This window comes from Lipotes vexillifer, unplaced genomic scaffold (assembly GCF_000442215.2).
Source record: "Lipotes vexillifer unplaced genomic scaffold, Lipotes_vexillifer_v1.1 scaffold505, whole genome shotgun sequence".
NCBI lineage: Eukaryota > Metazoa > Chordata > Mammalia > Artiodactyla > Lipotidae > Lipotes > Lipotes vexillifer.
The window spans coordinates 144570-164695 of record NW_006785581.1 but is presented as its reverse complement, the minus strand read 5'-3'; the positions used below and the strand labels follow the sequence as shown (position 1 = coordinate 164695).

General features: G+C 44.5%; 1 protein-coding gene across 1 annotated transcript in view; it reads left to right on the top strand.

Moving 5' to 3' along the window:
• Positions 1 to 18095, top strand: part of CSRP3 (cysteine and glycine rich protein 3) — a 21620-nt gene extending 3525 nt beyond the window's left edge. The window contains exons 2-6 of the mRNA XM_007457620.1: positions 7663 to 7802; positions 12035 to 12203; positions 13926 to 14058; positions 16173 to 16266; positions 17638 to 18095. Of these exons, the coding sequence (XP_007457682.1) occupies positions 7691 to 7802; positions 12035 to 12203; positions 13926 to 14058; positions 16173 to 16266; positions 17638 to 17714 (585 nt within the window). The 5' untranslated portion in view covers positions 7663 to 7690 and the 3' untranslated portion in view covers positions 17715 to 18095. The remainder of the gene's footprint in view (positions 1 to 7662; positions 7803 to 12034; positions 12204 to 13925; positions 14059 to 16172; positions 16267 to 17637) is intronic.
• The last annotated feature ends 2031 nt before the right edge of the window (positions 18096 to 20126 follow it).

Below are 20126 nucleotides of genomic sequence, written 5' to 3'. Positions count from 1 at the left end.
CCCGGTCCGGGAAGATCCCACATGCTGCAGAGCGGCTGGGCCCATGAGCCATGGCCGCTGAGCCTGCACGTCCAGAGCATGTGCTCTGCAACGGGAGGGGCCACAACAGTTAGAGGCCCGTGTACTGCAAAAAAAAAAAAAAAAAAAAAAAAATTATAAAGGCCAGGATAGAACAAAGTGAGTTTCTGAGAGTAAAAGTCGGCCACACCTCAGAGATAATTTCAGGAAAGATATAATATGACCTGTGCATTACAGCCTTAGTTTAAGGGGCAGGTGTGTCTACTCTGAATATTAAAGGGATGAGAGCTGGGTTTATTTCTGTGCTGGGATTAAGCAACCTATCTCCCCAGGCTTTGTGAAAGGGCCTCTGGAAGGGGGACTTCATATATCTGTTCAGAAGCTTAGGAGGAAGCCGCTGACCTTGAATGTCCTACACCGGGGAGCTGAAGGCCATGGTCTCCCTGGGCCACAGTGACTCTGGGTTCACTGCTTCCCTTCAAAGTCCAGAGCACCAGAGAGGTCAGCTGGTGGTAGGCACCAGAGCTGCCAAAGTGAGGAAGCTGGTGGCCTGGGGCACAGGCTCAGGACCCTGCCTGATGTGCCGTCCCTGGTGCCAGGCACCCTGATCCCCCCAAGGAGGCTGACTCTCTCCCTGGCCTGTCTGCATCTGTTCTTGGGTACAGCACACTCTCAAGGCTGAGAAACAGAGTTGGTTCACAGTCTGAAGAGAAGGGCCATGGAGAAGGAGTTGGAAAGATTTACTTGTTTTAAGAAAATGGATTTTAAAACCATTTTGGAGATAAAATAATAACAGTAATAATGAAAGCAACTAAAGTTACTAAAAACCTGCTATGTATAAGCATTGATGTATAATATCTTAGTTATTATTATTATCTTATTTAACTGAAAACAACCTTCTAAGACAAGTCTTCTCATTCTCTCTTTATGTGCATGACGACACTGGGCTCGAAAGATTTTGAGTAATTTGCCCATGGTTGAACAGATAGTGTTTTTTTTTTTTTGTTTTTGTTTTGCGGTACGTGGGCCTCTCACTGCTGTGGCCTCTCCCGTTGCGGAGCACAGGCTCTGGACGTGCAGGCTCAGTGGCCATGGCTCACGGGCAAAAAAAAAAAAAAAAAAAAAAAAATTATAAAGGCCAGGATAGAACAAAGTGAGTTTCTGAGAGTAAAAGTCGGCCACACCTCAGAGATAATTTCAGGAAAGATATAATATGACCTGTGCATTACAGCCTTAGTTTAAGGGGCAGGTGTGTCTACTCTGAATATTAAAGGGATGAGAGCTGGGTTTATTTCTGTGCTGGGATTAAGCAACCTATCTCCCCAGGCTTTGTGAAAGGGCCTCTGGAAGGGGGACTTCATATATCTGTTCAGAAGCTTAGGAGGAAGCCGCTGACCTTGAATGTCCTACACCGGGGAGCTGAAGGCCATGGTCTCCCTGGGCCACAGTGACTCTGGGTTCACTGCTTCCCTTCAAAGTCCAGAGCACCAGAGAGGTCAGCTGGTGGTAGGCACCAGAGCTGCCAAAGTGAGGAAGCTGGTGGCCTGGGGCACAGGCTCAGGACCCTGCCTGATGTGCCGTCCCTGGTGCCAGGCACCCTGATCCCCCCAAGGAGGCTGACTCTCTCCCTGGCCTGTCTGCATCTGTTCTTGGGTACAGCACACTCTCAAGGCTGAGAAACAGAGTTGGTTCACAGTCTGAAGAGAAGGGCCATGGAGAAGGAGTTGGAAAGATTTACTTGTTTTAAGAAAATGGATTTTAAAACCATTTTGGAGATAAAATAATAACAGTAATAATGAAAGCAACTAAAGTTACTAAAAACCTGCTATGTATAAGCATTGATGTATAATATCTTAGTTATTATTATTATCTTATTTAACTGAAAACAACCTTCTAAGACAAGTCTTCTCATTCTCTCTTTATGTGCATGACGACACTGGGCTCGAAAGATTTTGAGTAATTTGCCCATGGTTGAACAGATAGTGTTTTTTTGTTTTTGTTTTTGTTTTGCGGTACGTGGGCCTCTCACTGCTGTGGCCTCTCCCGTTGCGGAGCACAGGCTCTGGACGTGCAGGCTCAGTGGCCATGGCTCACGGGCCTAGCCGCTCCGCGGCATGTGGGATCCTCCCGGACCAGGGCACGAACCCGTGTCCCCTGCATCGGCAGGCGGACTCTCAACCACTGCGCCACCAGGGAAGCCCCAGGTAGTGTTTTCTGAAACCTGGCTTGGTTATTTCCAAAGCCCTTCTTTCCCCACATCATCTGTTTTACCTGGATTAAGAGACTAGAGAAGAGGCAGTATTTGAGAGGAGATACTACTGGGCAGCTTTTCTGCAAGGTGAGGCTCTAGTCACCAATCAGATCCCTAAACCTGTCTCAGGGCTTGAAGGACCCTTGAAGGGGGCTTCTCTACATTACAGCCACTTGGACACCCATCCCCTGCCAAGCTAAGTCAATAGTGAGAAAGAACTCTCCAGCCCCAAAGGAGCCCTTTCCATGTGTGAAGAGCACTGACTCTTAGAAAGTCTTTTATTTTACTGAACTGAATTCCGTCTCCCTGTTTTACTCCCACCCATGAGTATTCTCTCTGTCCCATGGAGAGACAATGGGTCAATCAGATCCCAATTCCCATCAGCTGGGAAGGTTGGTTAATGGAGGTGCTGACCCTTGTCCCCTCTCGAGCGTGTTGTAAGCAGGAACATGGGACACAGAACCAGCTTAAACTGGGGTTTGAATTGTGGTTCTGCCGCTTACTGGTGGTAGGACCTCAGACAAGTCACTTAAGCCCTCTGAGCCTCATTTTTCTCATCTGCAAAATGGGGATCACAAAATTTGCTACGCAGGGCTGTTGTATTTAAGGATAGTATATGTATAGCAACTGACACATAGTAAACAATAAATAGAAGCTAATGTTAACGTAAGAACACAGCTTTGGAGTCAGAGCGACCTAAATTCCAACCTAGCCATGTGACACATACTAGCCATGTGACCTTGGGCAATGTAATTTCCCTGAGATTCCATGTCTCCATCTCTAAAGTGAATGTTGTAAAAGCACCTACCTTGAAGGGTTGCTGTGAAGCTTAAATGAGATTTACCATAGGGCCTGGCCCAAAGGCTGGGCATCAGACGCTATGGCTTTAATAACAATATTATTATATATTAGTAATAATTGTGATTATCACTTAGATTCCAGATATGTGTTTCTATGATCCAAAATCTTTGCCTCAGTCAGTGTAGACAATTTAACTCACTATGTGGAATCAGGCACCTAATAGGACAACCAAATAAACCAACACTGAGATGAAAACAGCATTGTCGCTGGAGGTCTCTGCTCAAAGCCATAGCCTAAGTTTCCCTCCCTGGTTCTTTAATGGACCCCTAACAAAGAAAGAACAGAATCACTGAGCACCCATTTTATCTACATCACCCACTTTTGCCCTAAGGTATCACCTTTCAGCTCCACAGTTGGTAGTTTAAAAAAAGAAAAACAGAGTGATGGATTAGGAAGAATGTGCCCAAGTTACACAGTACAGTTATACTTTTAAAAATTCAGACTGATACGTGACAACTTAGAGTTGCGGCAGAACTCATTAGCTCTTAGATTTTATAACCTTCTGCAGTTTACAAAGTGATTTTACTCACACGAACACCTACCGTCCTCCCAGCAATAGTGAAATAGATGGGACTATTATGCCTGTTTTATAGAGAGGATATTGAAGTTCAGAGAGCCTGCATGGTTTTCTCAGATCACACAGCTTTGAAGAGGCAAGACAGAACTAGAACTCTGGCCTCCTGCATCTGGTTTACAGCCTTCTCCAGCCCCCACTATAGCACATTCCCAGTATAATCTCTTCCACAGCATTATTTGTTACAAAATCCACCCAGGTAAGTCTCTCACTGGGATCTGGTATCTAAAAGTCTGGAGTCTACCTCTCCCTAGTTGACATCACAGGGTCCTGCATTCTGTTTCATCCTCCTAAATTCGACTGTCCGCCATTTCAGTCCTGACACACGACTTTGTGACACACGACTTTGTGACAACACAGCCATCTCTGGGACTGGCCCAGGGAGTAGTGCCAGGTGATGTGATGGAGACTGTGATCCAGGTGGCAAATGGGGCTGAGTGACGGGCAAGCCTATATTTGGTGTCCCACCTTCAATGACCCTTGCCTGTGCCAGGCAACGCTGATAAACAAATGGCCCACCCCTTGGTATCTTGCCTGCGTAAACTCGCATTCCAGGCCTGGCTAGGGGAGTGTTGAGACATAGGAATTCCTAAGCAATGCAGGAGGTTGAGAAGGTTAGATATGTAAGCCAGGACCTACATGTGCTTTCAAATCATAGTGACTTAATTAGCAGATCGGTGCTATTTGAGTAAACTGAAATAAAGTGAATAACAATGACTTACCTCTCAGTGCTGCTTTGAATTCCATCATCTTTCCATGACCTTCACAGTGATCCTGTGAGGAAAGTGCAGGACATAATGTTATCGTCATTTTTGACCCACGTTAAGGCCGCAAGGTCAAGATTAGAACCTGTGTCTTCCAATTCAGGATGCTTTACAACACACGCTGCCTTTTGGCCTTTGAGCATCTGAAGAAGAAATCAGAGACGTCGTCTGTGTTAGGCCCCCATAGCTACATTTCCATCTTTAGAAGTGGAACTGAGCACCTGTTTAATTGAATGCTTATGGATTTCTATTTTGAGTTTTAAGTCCTGATAAATGTATGTCAGATATTTATGATCACTTAATAACAACCTGTGCCAGGCTCCATTACCTTGTGAAAAAGCTATTATCTGTAATCTTATACGCACTTTGGAAAGTATCATGTGTGGACAATTGCTGAATACACACACACACACACACACACACACACACACACACACACACACACACACACACCTAAGGAGCATATCTCTTTCCCATTAACTTGCAGGACATGCCAATGAAATCTCCATTGAAGACCTGAAATGAGAAATTTGACCTGGGGTTGTTTTCATTGAAAATTTTCACATCATTAATTTCACAAGTGTCACTGTCACATTCCTAGACATATATTGCATTTCTCCTCTATTTTATATCACATTGAAACTCAGGACCAAAATGAACACGAAGAAAATTATGATTCTACCCTTTTCCAAAAAAACATAACATCTTTAGTCAGAGAAGAGTGGATCTTGGAAAAAGAAGTTGGGTAAAAATTTACCCCCAAATGTCTACTTTTTATGCCTCATCTTGTTTGTACATTAGATGGCGATCTCGAAAATCTATTCTGCCCCTGAAAGTAAAAAATAAACAATTTGGGCTCTTTTAGGACATATTAAGTTCTCCATGCCTTTCTGTGTGCTCTTTTCTCTGCCTGAAATATCCTTTTCCCTTTTCTCTATCTGGTGAACTCTTACTCACCCTTCAAAACCTCATTTAGATGTGATGTTTTCTGTGATCCTCCAACAACTCACTGCTTTCCTCCCCAATCTAAATGTCAGTAGCCATGCCCTCCTTTGAGTTTGCATAGCACTTCTCATAAGCCTCTTTTCTAGTACAGAGTATTCTGGTTCCTGACTATCTTTCTCACTAGAATGTAGGCTTCTCAAGACTAGGGGACAGGACACAAATTACCCATTTTTATAAGCTTTCCCCTCCTTCATTCCTCACCGAGTAATTAGTGCACTGTCTGACACGTGATAGGGAGGTAGTAAATGCATGGTGATTAAATGAATGAATGAATGCAGACTTGATCCCAAGCCTTTCAATTCAAAATCCATTACTCTTCCCATTAAACTAAGCAATCTGAACTATAGAAATAGTAGCACTAAATGTTTCCTTTTAAAAAACTTATTTTCTAAGATTTTGCTGAATAAAAAGAAGAACCTGCTTCTCTGAGAAGGGTAGGATGTTCCTGGCTAACCTAACCTGCTTTTGGAAGCAGGAAAATCTCCTTGCAGGACATTTAGGTGGAGAGTTTTCCTTTGGTCCTAGTATCGGTTTCCATGGTCTGTTTGCTATTTACCTTCTGTTTCTTAGCAAAACCTGTCTTTCTTACGAGGCTGGGAGACACAATCCAGACCAGGTGACCCAGGAGGCTTAGTGTTAATTGCCAACTATTATAAGAAGGTGACTAGCTTCCCAGAAGGGAAAGAGAAGGTCAGAGGCAGCCACTTGGAATTGTCTGATAGTGCTTGGTGTCAATGACAAGATGACACACCAGGCTTCTTAGAAACCAAAGGATCCCAGAGAAAATTCAGCCCCCCTGGGACTGGCAGGATTTCAGATTTCACTGAGTACTGATGGCTTATTTTAGTTCCACTCTGGGGAAACTGAAAACTGGATTCATACTTACAGACAGACACAGAGGAAAGAGAAAATAGTTTCTTGATGTCCCTCCTTGCCTAGTATCTCTCAAACATAATTCTCCAGTGGGGAGACAAGGATGGCCTGGGGCTGGCTATCAGCAGCTTCTGGCAGCAGAGGGTGCTTGAAGGGTGTGCAAGGACCTGCAGGAGCATCACCTGTCCCTGTGATCACACCTGTCCCTGTGAGCTCTGACGAGTACCTTCCTGCACATCCTCTAAACTCCACTGTGAAGCAACAAGGAAAAGAATGACACTCTTCATATCATAGGTGGGAAAACAGAGGTAAATAGAAGCTATGAAGTTCATCTCGATGCACATGGCAAGTTGCTGGTAGCCCTGAAAGCAGGAGGAGGTTTCCAAACCACTGATCTAGTGCAGTGCCAACATAGCTCATTGCCTGGGCAATGATATTTCTTAAAAAGGAATTAATGGATAGATGAAATAAATCTGAATAGAGTTTTTATATATTATGTATTTTTATCAGCAAGGTTAGCCAAGGCTTTGCTAACCGAAGGGTGGTGCCCTCCTAGCAGCAACAGCCCTGCCTGGAGTCTCAGAAATGCAGAATTTCCTGCCTCTCCCCAGATCTACCAAACCAGAATCTGCATCTTAACAAGATCCAACGTGACTCAAGAAGCACTGAGCTAGATAAGAATACCATTTTCATAGGTTATTCCCACTTCTGATGGAATAATTTTTAAAACCCTAGGTGGAAGAAAATAACAATACTGAATATTTGCATACAATTTCAGATACACAAAACTAGCTTATCCATTCCTTCTAAGGACCCTGTGAGGTACATAGGAGCAGGGGCTATTGAAATTTAACAAAAGAGGAAACTGAGTCCCCAAGTGGTAAAGTGACTTGCTCAGAGCTTGCTCTGAGTGTCTGAGCTTATCCAATGACTTACACACAATAACCATTTGCTGAAGGAATAAATGAACCACCAACAAACTGGGGCTGGATCCTGGTCTTCAGACCACAGCACTACTAGGGATTGGTTCACTCTTTATTTGTTTTTAATTTTTATTGAAGTATAGTTGATTTACAATGTTGTGTTAGTTTCAGATGTACAGCAAAGTGAATCTGTTATACATATACATATATCCACTCTTTTTTAGATTCTTTTCCCATATAGCCCATTACAGCGTACTGAGTACAGTTCCCTGTGCTATACAGTAGGTCCTTATTAGTTACCTATTTTACATATATTAGTGTGTATATGTCGCTTGGGACTGGCTCACTCTGGAGGTTGCCTAAATTTAGGGTATTTGCTTTATGTCCTGTTAGACTTGACCTTGACCAGAGAGGCTTCAAGATGCCAAACTGGGGCGGAGGAGCAAAATGCGGAGCCTGCGGAAAGACCGTCTACCATGCGGAAGAAATCCAGTGCAATGGAAGGAGTTTCCACAAGACCTGTTTCCACTGCAGTGAGTTGGGTGAACGCCATGACGGCCCCTCAGCACTTCGAAGTTCACACTTAGTCACAGATACTGTGTATCAGTAGTTCTCAGAGTATGGTCTGGGGACCAGCAACACCAGCATCCCCTGGGAACTTGTTAGGAATATCACTTTGGGGCCCCACCTACAGAAGGGATGGTGCTCTCCTGAGCACCCCCTCTCCAACCACTTGTCCAGCTCAAAGGCCGTTTCCCTGAAGCTCAAAGTCAGAACAAGCTCCCAGTGGTGAAAACTTGACCCAGTGGCAACATTTACAAAGTGTGACTTGGCAGAGAAAGAAAGCCATCACTTATCTGCAGCCAGGATGGACTTGGCTTGATGTGCTGTCCCCACAGGCCAGCGGTCACCGAAGCCCGCTGCAACTGGTCTTTCCTAAGAAAGAACCTGTGTCAGGCTGGGGGGCAACAGATGACAATTCTGGAAGCGTCGGAAAGGGGAGCGTTTGGGGCACCATCAACTTGACAAGGGGAATCTTTACCATCCCCTGCTGGACACAGTTTCAAAAATGTCAAAACTAGGGGGACATTTAAAACCCCATGGTCCACCTGGGAGTCAGGCTCTACCCAACTCATGTGACTTGGGACAAGTCATTTCTCATCTCTAAGCCTGGGTCACTGGCATCTGCAGCAGAGCCAGGAGCAGAGTCTGTACCTTCAGATTCCCAGTCCAGTCTCTTCAACACGACTGCATTCTAGAGTTTCCTAGCAGCTTAATCCTATTTTAGGAGAGCAGTTCTGTCTTGGCCACTTGCCTTCTTTGCTCCCCTCCAATAGGTCTGGCTTAAGGGTTAGCTTTACTGGACATTTCGCAGACGCGCGCTCCCCAACCCTTCGTGACCCATCCGCCCCCATGTCTCAGCCCAGCAGCGGCAAGGCATCACGTTGCCTCAACCTGTTTCAAACAGAACTTCAAGGGTTGGGCTCCATCTGTTAGGGCATGGAGACACTTCATCCTCCAGAAATAGTAGCGCTTTCTCTGCTGCGGGAGTGTCCATTACCCCTTACCTCCCACAACAAACATAATTGTCACCAAGGAATAGGGGGAAACTGCTGTGAGTGATTGGGTGTGTGGATTTACTAATGTTTTAGGTTTTAATGATGCATAATTCTTTTTAAGCCATCATACACATTCATCAGATTCACCATTATCATCACAATGATCCAGAGTCATTGCTCAAGAGAGTTCATTCCATAACCCTCTGGCTTTTGTCCAAATATAGCTAGTGTTCTATAAAAAGAGTGGGGGAAAGGAATATTGGAAAGAACACTGGAGTTGGAGTGAAAATGACTAGGGTTTGAGTATGGGCTCTACCACGCACTTTAACTGTGTGACCTTGGGTAAGTCACCAATGTGAGCCTCAATTTCCCCATTTATAAAATAGAGATGGTTATACCTGCCACGCAAGTTGTTGTAAGAAGAAAGCTGGGTTTCTTCATCTGAGATCCAGTTTTCTAGGCCTTTATTCTCCTTTCATCAACTTGGATGTCTGAGTGGGTACAGGCAACGGTGGGGATGCTTTCCATGGCGAGGGGTGTCTTATTTTCCCAGGCAGCAGGAGGATGCCCTGTTTAATGGAGCCATGGAAGAACGATGTGAGCATTTGCTGGTGCATCCCTTTCAACCCCTGGATATTCTCCTTAGAACCTGTGGGTGGGATGGGGGTCTGAGCAGTACAGGTTTCTGCAGTGGTGGACAGAAGGATCCTGGAGAGGAGCGTGATTTTCTGTAGCATTGTCACAACAGTGGTCTGTCCACAGGTCAACCTGTAGTTGCTGGAAATAGAGTTCAGAGAGGCAGAGTCTACCTTAGTTTGTCTCCTGGCCAGTGTTCTCCAAACTTCTATACAAATCTTAACCCCCCCTACCAGTGCTGTCCAAAAGATATATAATGCAAACCACATACGGAAACTTAAATTTTCTAAACTTATTTTTTAATGGGAAAAGGAACAGGTGAAATTAATTTTAAAACATTTAACCCAATATATCAAAAAATTGTAATTTCAACATGTCACCAATATACACATTATAACATCATGTGGCGGGTGAGTGGCTACGGTATTACACAGCACAGCTCTGCTGTGCCTGTGTGTGTGAAAGCTAGTCAGAAGCCAGGGAGTGGCTATAGAATTGGCCAGGACAAGACAAGGTATAGGCAGTCCTGGAGTGATGGGAATGAGCACTGGAGTAGGAGTCAAAGGACCTGAGGCCAGTCATGCCTCTGCAATTTACCACTGTATAATCGTGGACAAGTCACTGATCTTCATTCACACATGCGTGCATGCATTCATTCATTCATTCATTCACTCAACAAATGTTTACGGAGGACTAACTCTGGGCTAGGCTCTGTGCTACATTCTGGGGATATTAAAACTGTTTTGCCCTCAAAGAACTCAGACTATAGAACATAAATGAATAGCTAACAAGGTGTTCTGAATAAAAAAACCCCCCAAAACCAAGTTGTTCTGGAGATTAGTAACTGACAGCTACAGGAAGGGCAGAGACAGGTATATACCTTACATGCTCAAATATAAGGTAAATTCCCCCCAAAATTATTCCTCATAAAAAAGGGTTTGCCTTGGCTTCAGAGTCTTATAAAGTCTCTCATGCTACAGGACAGTCTCTCAATTACTCCATTTATTTAAACTGTTTTTTAATAGAAATTCTTACAAACAATATTGACATAATTATTTAATGAACTCCCATACGCCTGTTTCCCCAGCCACATAACCATCAACCTCTGGCCAATCCTACCTCATCTACAACCGTATCTTCTTCTCCCACTCTTGTATTCAATAACACTTTTAAAAAAATAATAATAAATAACCACTTGAGAAAGGCATATCAGCCTGAAACAACCTCATTCAAAGCTGGATTGCTTATAGAGGTCACTTGATGGAACTGTTTTTTTAAAAAGGAGGCAAATAAATTGAATGCCCATATATTATTATTCGTGTGGATATGACCTCACTATTACAAGCACTAAGTAGCACCCTACACAATCTTTAAGGATCATCATTACAAAGTGATATAGCAAGGTATTAGGCTGTGGAGATCCTACATACTTTTTAATGCTGCCCTAATATTATTGCTAATAGGTACTTCTTGCTGAGATACAATTTCCAGGTGACAGCCTCCTTCTGAGGTAAACAGGGCTGCCTCTAAAAGACACAGACAGAAGTGGGATGAGCTGCTCTGGAGAGCTGGGTCAGCTGCCTCAGAAAGACACTGTTGAGAAGGGAGACACTGATGTTGAAGATGCAGAGGAATAATTTGGATACAATTGTTTCCTGAATTTGTGTCAGATTAGAAAAAAGTAACATCTCCAAATCCATATATTGTTGATTTATATTATTAAATTAAATGTTACAAGCAGGTACTTGACACTTTCATTTACATCCTTAAACGTTTATTTATTCAAGTTGGCAAAAATTTTTGTATTAATAGAAAAATCTAACAGAAGATTTTCTATTAATCTTCTCTTTGGAAAAACAGGGGATTGTCTTACATACTATGTATAATGTATATACACAACATGTGTATAATAACTATACTAGGGTAAAGTATGGGGGATACTTTACATTAGGTGATATACAGTAACCAAGGGGCTTGAGCCAATATAAGCCTAACAGCAGGTCTTCATTGCCTCCCCTGCTTCCAGAAGTGGATCAAAAGAAGTCTCAGCCGTAATTACCTCCTTGAATATCATATTGCTTTTCAAAATCCATTTTAAGTAGAGAAAACTGCTCAATGCTGATTCTTATATGATTAAGAAAAAAATAAGTTCCTCCCCTGCCTCAGGCCCTCACCCCCTACTCACCCACACACAAATACACTCACACTTCCCGATGTCACTTGTGGTGAGACACTCAGGAGTACAGGTTGTCCCCATTCAGAGACAATATTCTTAGCTGGTCCAAGACCACACACCAGGTTCCAGTCCTGGCCTCCACCTCTTTCTAGCTGGGTACCACTGAAAACATTACTTCCCTTCTCTGTGCTCCAATTTCCTCATCCGTGAAACAGGACTGCCTTGGAATCTACGACTCAGGACAGATGCTCTGGTCAGGAATCAAAGTTGTGTTCTTGGCTGGGGTGGGGGGGCCCTTATGCTGAGTCCCTTGGCCCCAGTCAGGGTATTGGGGGTGCAGGGAAGTGGGGGAGGAATCTCAACGCTAACCCCCTGACCATCCTTTCCTCAACAGTGGCCTGCAGGAAGGCTCTGGACAGCACCACAGTGGCAGCTCACGAGTCAGAGATCTACTGTAAGGTCTGCTACGGCCGCAGGTACGGCCCCAAGGGGATTGGGTATGGACAAGGTGCCGGCTGCCTCAGCACGGACACGGGTGAACACCTGGGCCTCCAGTTCCAACAGTGAGTTACTGCCCCGCTTCTCCCAGCCCGTAGAGCCCCAGCTATCAGGACAGTTCATTCTGTTCCCATGGCAACGTTTTCTGGAAGTGGGAGAATGGACTCTATTGCTGACTTGCCAACAACAGGAATACTCAGTCTGACCAAGTTCTAACGATGTGTCATCTCTCCGAAGACTCTCTTTAAATTATCTGCCCTTCAAAAGGGCAATTACTCTTACACCATGGCTCTTGGTTTGCATGTCAAGAGAAAACCCAGAATGTACAGATGTTCTATTGTTTGACCTTTGCAAAACTGCATGGAGTCTCTTTTCTTCCTCGTTGAGCATTTTTGTGTAAATCACATAAATATGGCAGGGACGCAATGGCCATCCTCTGTGTGCTTGTCACTGAAAGATTTCTCCCCTTGGGTTGTAAGATAACTAATGTCTGCATCGCAGTGGGGAGTGGCTCTGTGGGGATGGGCTGTGCTTCAGGAGTAGACAATTATAACTTGCTGTAGGTCTCCCTTGCTGCCTGTTGCCAATACAACGTTGAGGTTTCCCCAACATTATCCTAGGGCAGCCAGGATTTCACACTGTGCCACCTCCATCTACCAGTCTGTTCTACTTGATGATCATGCTGACCTCCAGCCCAAAACTGAGTATATAGACTGACAGTCACTGGCCTGCAGCTGCTGTCTGGCCAGCTGGTACCCGGGCTCAGCTCTGTGGCCGGACTGGCAGAAAGGCCCAGCCCAACTGAGGCAGTGTCCCCTAGAGAACAGTGGGAGCATCTGAAGAGTCACCTGGTCCCTTCCAAAGACAGTAGCCCATGGTAGAGCCTGGAAAACTGCAGGGATGTGTGATTAGTCATATAAATTTTTCTCACTACTCAAGCCCAACCGGAGATGCTATTTTAAAAAGAAAGATGATACCAGCTGCATTCTCTGTCTCACATTACCCAAAGCTCACTCTTCTATGTTAGGGCTCTCCTGTGGTGCTGCACAGCCAGGAAGAGTCTGGAGACCGGGGTTTCATCCCAGCTCCGCCAGTTATGAGCTGCTAACCTTGGGCACTTACTCCTCTGGCCCATGCTCTGCTCCAGCTAGCCCTGCCTACTTTAGAGGGTTATGGTGAGGCTCAAACGATAAACGTACAAGGAAACGCCAAAAGATATGGAATCACAGGGTTATTATTGTGCCTCTTTCTTAGACTTTGCTCTCAAGAGGACAGGAGACCTTTGCATGCAGGGTGACAATTTGAACTGTGATAAGCATCAGCTCATTGGACTATGGTTTGTTTAGTATCAACTGTCAAGATCCCATCTTGCCCTGTAATATTTTTACTCATTTTGGAAAGCAGACCCGTGGGTTTCAAGATGGTATAGAAAACCCTAAACGAACAATCACAGCAATATAACAACAAGACAAGGGTAATTATACAAGCTAATACACGTGGAACACTTGTGAAGTGCTTTACAACAGAAAGGAAAGAGGTAAGTGAATTCTGGCTAACATTCCTTAGCCCTTACAACAGGCCAGGGAGGCACTGTTCTAAGTGCTTTATTCATGTGGCCTCATTTAACCTTCTCAACAACCCTGTGAGGAAGGCACTATGACTATCCCCACTTTCCAGATGAGGCATCTAAGGCACAGAGAAGTTAAGTAACTTGCTCAAAGTCACACAGCTAGTACTGTTTGCCAAGGGAAGTCTATAGGTTTCATTCATTCGTCAATTTCCACCAGGTCCCCAAAGCCGGCACGCTCTGCCACCACCAGCAACCCTTCCAAGTTCACTTCGAAGTTCGGAGAGTCGGAGAAGTGCCCTCGATGCAGAAAGTCAGTCTATGCTGCTGAGAAGGTGATGGGAGGTGGCAAGGTAAGGACTTCTATATGAGTCAGATGGGATGCTGGGAGGAATGAGAGAAGAAAGTAGGAACTGAGGGAGGGTGGAGGCCAGACCCTCCTTAGCTCCCAGGAACCACTTAGGAGCCACCCATCCTTACCCACTTTCCCACGCTGTGACTGTCACCCTGCAGTGCCCTAGGAAACTGGAACTGGTGGATGGAATTCGATGCAATAAGTGTTAACCCACTAGGGGGAGGCACCCAGCTAGGAGTTCTGGAGAAACAAAGGCACACAGCCTCCCCTAACCTGTGTCCACAATCCTTCCAGAAAAGTGTCAGCCCTGGGAGCTGTCACCACTGCATAACTCAGCCTGCTATTGGCATCACACTGATGCACACAGCAAACACCCCAGAGCAGTGAGAAGCAACCTCACTCACAAATGTCCTAGCAATAAGGAAAGTCATCTGATGTCTGAGACAGTAACACACACTTGTCTACAAGCTCCAGTTTCAGGCCTGAAGCCAGGGTGTTCACCAACGGACCTGAGCCTGAAGAAAGACAAAAATCCTGTTTATACTAAGTAGGGGGAGGAAGGCCACGGAGAGTGTCTGACTCCAAATATAGGGGGAGTCTCCACCCCAGGACTGGCCATTTAAATACAGGTGAGGACCCTGGGCTGTGCCTAGAAGACACGCAGATATGAAGAAAGCAGACAGTCTTCTGGATGATCCAAGCCACACAACTCTCTTCCAGCAGAAATACAGGGAGAGTATCAAAAAGGCTACAAATAATAAACACTGGAGAGGGTGTGGAGAAAAGGGATCCCTCCTACACTGCTGGTAGGAATGTAAACTGGTGCAGCCACTATGGAGAACAGTAGGGAGCTTCCTTAAAAAACTAAAAATAGAGTTACCATATGATTCAGCAATCCCATTCCTGAGTATGTATCTGGAAAAAGATGAAAATTCGAAGTCAAAAAGATACATGCACCCCAATGTTCACAGCAGCATTATTTACAATAGCCAAGACATGGAAGCAACCTAAATGTCCATCAACAGAGGAATGGATAAAGAATGTGGTGTATAGGGACTTCCCTGGTAGTCCGGTGGTTAAGACTCCATGCTTTCACTGCAGGGGGTGCAGGTTCAAGCCCTGGTCAGGGAACTAAGATCCCACATGCCACACAGTGTGGCCAAAAAAAATTAAAAAAAAGAATGTGGTATATATAAATGTGTGTGCTATATATATGTGTGTTATATATATACCACACACACACAGACACACACACACACACACACACAGACACACACAATGGAATATTACTCAGCCATAAAAAAGAATGAAATAATGCCATTTACAGCAACATGGACGGACCTAGAGATGATCATACTAAGTGAAGTAAGTCAAAGACAAATATCATACGATATCACTTATAGTGGAATCTAAACAAATGATACAAATGAAATTATTTACAAAACAGAAATAGAGTCACAGATATAGAAAACAAACTTATGGTTACCAAAAGGGAAGTGGGGGGGTGGATAAATTAGGAGTTGGGGGTTAACGTATACACACGTTAAACATCAAGGACCTACCTACTGTATATCACAGGGAACTATATTCGTATCTTGTAATAACCTATAATGAAAAAGAACCTGAAAAAGTATATATATATCTATCACTCTGCTGTACACCCAAAACTACTACAATATTGTAAATCAACTATACTTCAATTAAAAACAAATACACAAAGAGTTAAAATGAAATTGAACTCCCTGGATGATTGCCCATTTCTTCACCTTTTTTCTTTTTTCATTTTATATTCAATATGTTACCCACTGCCTCGAGTCCAAGTTCCCCTCTCTTCAGTATTTTGGATCTTCTAGAAATGGGAAGCCCTATTCTATTTAGTCTGTTCTGAAGGAATACATATGGAAATCACCTTGATCTATTCATTTTTAGGGGTCCTAAGAATCGCTGGCCAAGCCCATAGCCAGAATAATTATTCCAGGGGGCAATGAGGTGGGTGAACTGTTAAGACAAGGGCACGCCTTTACATGCTGCTGGTCAGGGGACTTAACACGGAAATAAATGCCCTGCCTGCCCTATTAAATATCCACCTGCCTGTTCTCCTGTGCCCTGCAGCCTTGGCACAAGACCTGTTTTCGCTGTGCTATCTGTGGGAAGAGTCTAGAGTCCACGAACGTTACTGACAAAGATGGGGAACTTTATTGCAAAGGTGAGTGGTTCCAGAGACTCTCTTGAGATGTTTTCCCAGGGAGGGTTCTTGGCAGGGGAAGTTGTGTTCCTGCCGAGACGCTTGTGTCTGCCCGGAAGCATGGCTTCTCAGCCGGAGCCAGGTTTGAGCTTGCAGGATGGGGAGCAAAGCCACCTAAGGGAAAGTAACCTCCTGCCTGACCCAGCTCTGGTCCCCTCCATAGGGACATCTGGGGGGAACCTGATACATATAGATACCCAGTGGTTCCTGAGCACCTGGGGGGGGAGAGGACAAGGAGGAAGCAGTGTCCTGACTGGCCTTGGAAGAGGCCTTAGGTCTGGACAAAAACATCACATTTCCTTTCAAAAACCTGAACACTGTCCACTTGGCTGGCAGATAAGGGTGACAGCGTTGCGGGGTGTACGGATGAACTGTGTTCTGCCTCTCCTGAATTTATCAAGACACATCTATCTCCTTCCTCCCTCTCTCCCTTCCTTCTTTCCCAGTCCCCTTCCTTCCCTCCCTTGCACTCTCCCTCCTTCCTTTCTGACATTTCTGTTTCTAACATTGCACATCACTTCGTGATCACAGAAAGCGAACTGACAAGCTGGTTTCCCTTCTGGTCCTCACAGCTCTGCCCCTAAGGGAGAGGCAAGGGGGAGGACGCTACTAATCAAGACTGTAGGTGGCCCAGCTTCTCTCAGGATGATGAGACAGGATGGAAACTGATGCACTATCTGACAGGGGCTGCCTTCTTCTGGCAGTAGAGGGTACAGAGGGTTCTCAGCATTCACAGGCCATAAAATTCTAAAATGTTGCCACAGCCTATAGAAAAGTAATTGCATTCCCAAGTGCTACAAGCTCTAGTAGAGGATGCTACACAATGCAGGGCGCAAAAAGGGGCAAGTGATTGGCTGGGGGTGTCGGGAAAGCTTCTTAGCAGAGAAGCTTCCTCTGGGCCTTGAAGGGTGAACATGGGTTTGGGAGGGGGCGTTCCAGGAACAAGGAGCAGTGAGTGCAAAGGCACCAAGGCCAGGCCATCATGGCTTGTTCCAGGAACTGCAAGCAGTTGTGTCTATCTGAAGGGCAGGCAGGGAGGCGGAGGCGGAAGTGGGAGGGGATGAGGCTGGGCAGGCAGCCGGCAGCCAGATTATGTCGACTCAAATGAGAAAATGTCTCTGAACACACCTATGGAAGTGCAAAGAAGTATAAACAGTTTTATTAGCAGATCTAAAATAAATACAGTTCAATGTGTTTAAAAGTTAACTTACAAACACATTTGTCAAAATGATGCCTCTCCAAGGTAAAAGGACTGTGCTCAGACAGAGGGAACAGAAATGATGGTGCTGACCAACCCCTTCTCTTCCCTGTCCTCTTCTCTCTCGTTCACAGTTTGCTATGCCAAAAATTTTGGCCCTACAGGTATTGGGTTTGGGGGCCTTACACATCAAGTGGAAAAGAAAGAGTGAAAAGTGCACCGTTTCTCAGTTCTCTCATCGGCCTAAAGCACTTGCCAAGTAACCTGCCCAGATGGAAACCCCTCCCCAAACATCCTTTTGTTGGTAGTTGGACAGTGTTTCTCTTCAGAAGTGATCACAGTCTTTACCTGAAGTTAGAAGAGATTTTTGGAAGAAAATTATTAAAAGTCTAATCCGTAACAAATGCTTTATTATTTACGATACTTGGGGTGGGAGAGGCCATAAATAAAACTTTAAGTGGTAACTTCTACGTCTCTGGATCTTTTCTTTCAAATAGGGGGAAATTTTCAAGAAAACAGAGAGTTTAAAAATCAATTGTGCAGAGGATGTAATGACTTTTGGTGTCAGCTGTGGAACGAGTGAGGAGGAGGAGGAAGCCACGGGCAAAGGGAAGGAGTCTTCTAGAATCTGTTGGCTAAGCTTCCTTCTAGTTAGTGCTAATGGAGAAGAAAACAGGGGGTCCCGGAGGAAACAGACAACATGGTAGCAAATTCTAAAAGGAAAATCAAACTAATAAAACTGCTGACAAGCTGATCCTTCTGTCCGTATCATGGGCTTTGCAATATTACACATTTCGTGAAAACTCAGAAATGGCAACAAAACGTGGAGTTTGCTTCTGTGTCATAAACAACGCGAGGATGATCTTCTTTTATTCTGGGACAATTCCCTAAGGTTCAGCAATTGTCTTAAAACTTCTCCATCAGCTTGCCAGGCTCACGAATGAAAGGAAGCCAATTAAAAAGGTCTTCCTCTGCCTCCTCAGCGAGATCTCAACGGCTCAAGGGTGTGTATTTTCTCACCTCTGCTTTTAACAACCATGGCATTTCTCCCACCACCATGCACTTCTCCATTATTTGCAGAAAATGAGAGGAAATGAAAATCTATTGACAAAAATTATGAAACACTAGACTAAACCGTGGGTTTTTCTAAGCTCCAAGTCCCAAAAAGGTGTTCTTTAAAATGAGCGTTTATTCAGGGTTGCTTACTTGCTGTCATGGACAAAGCCTTGCACTGATTTCATTATTTATCTATCTATCTATTTTTTGATGCTCAAAATGCAATTACATTTAATCATTTTCTCTCTCTGATTGGCATTAATAGAATTGTTCATTAAAAAAACAACAAAAAAAAAAACAGCTGGCAGAGGTTGTGTCCCATCCCACTTTCAAAGAGATAATATACAAATATGCTTTACTTGCCTAGAGACTCTTGCTGGGGTTAATTCAGCCACTGAGTCCCACTCAAACGGCCTGAGGATGGAAATATTGTACATTCCACATTCTCTGGGGAAGGAAGCCTAGGACAACGTATTTTTAATTTGTAAACCTTTTCCCAGAGCTATATAAGAGATCCCATCATTGTCGATCGAACAATTAATAACACCAGGGATGAAATGAATTAACTAAACCAAATCCCCTTTAACCTGCACTGACTTTAAAAGCAATATGCTACCTTGGCCCTTCACTAGGAAGTCCCCCACGCTAAGGACTTCCAGGCTTGCTGAGGGGTAAGATACCTGTGAAATGACTACCGGACAGTGCAGCCTATTCCTCCACTGCAGTTCAGTTACCAGCCCCACTAACCACACACCCAGGAGACAAGCAAAAAACTTCAGTCATCCTTAGCTCTGCCCTCTCCCACACCCCTCCTTGCCTCATTCCCCAAGCCTCCCTGATTCTGACACCAAAATGTCCCTAGAATACATCCCCTCCACGCCCACTCTTTGGTATGTGTATCAATCGGCTACGGCTGCCATAACAGAGTACCATGGAATAGGTGGCTTAAACAACAGAAATTGTTTTTTCACAGTTCCGGAGCCTAGAAATCTGAGATTAAGGTGTCAGCAGGGTTGCTGTCTTCTGAAGTCTCTCCTTGGCTGGTAGATGGCTGCCTTCTCCCTGTGTCTTCACATGATCTTCCCTTTCTGTATGTGTGTGTGTTGTAATTACCTCTTCTTATAAGGACACAAGTCATCCTGGATTAGGGACCACCTGAATCACCTCGTTTTAACTTAATTATCTCTGTAATACCCTATCTCCAATTATAGTCACATTCTGAGATACTGGGGGTTAGGACTTCGACATAGGAGTTTGGGGGTGTAGTGGGGCACAGTTCTGCCCATAACAATATGTCATATAAGGACTTTCACGAATTGGTCTTGGACTTAACCCATTCAACTTAGCTTTAGACGATCTCTTCCATACAAGCCCCAGCTACATTCAAAGACCTGAAGCTTTCCAAATACTACAAGTACCCTCACCCCATCATGCTTTTGTGAATGCTATTTTTACGCTGGACTAAAAGCAAATTCTACTAGAATATAAAAGAAGAGATTATTATATACTGGAGTGGAGGGGCTTGGAAATGAAAAAACAAAACAAAGAACCTTATTGTGGTTCAGCA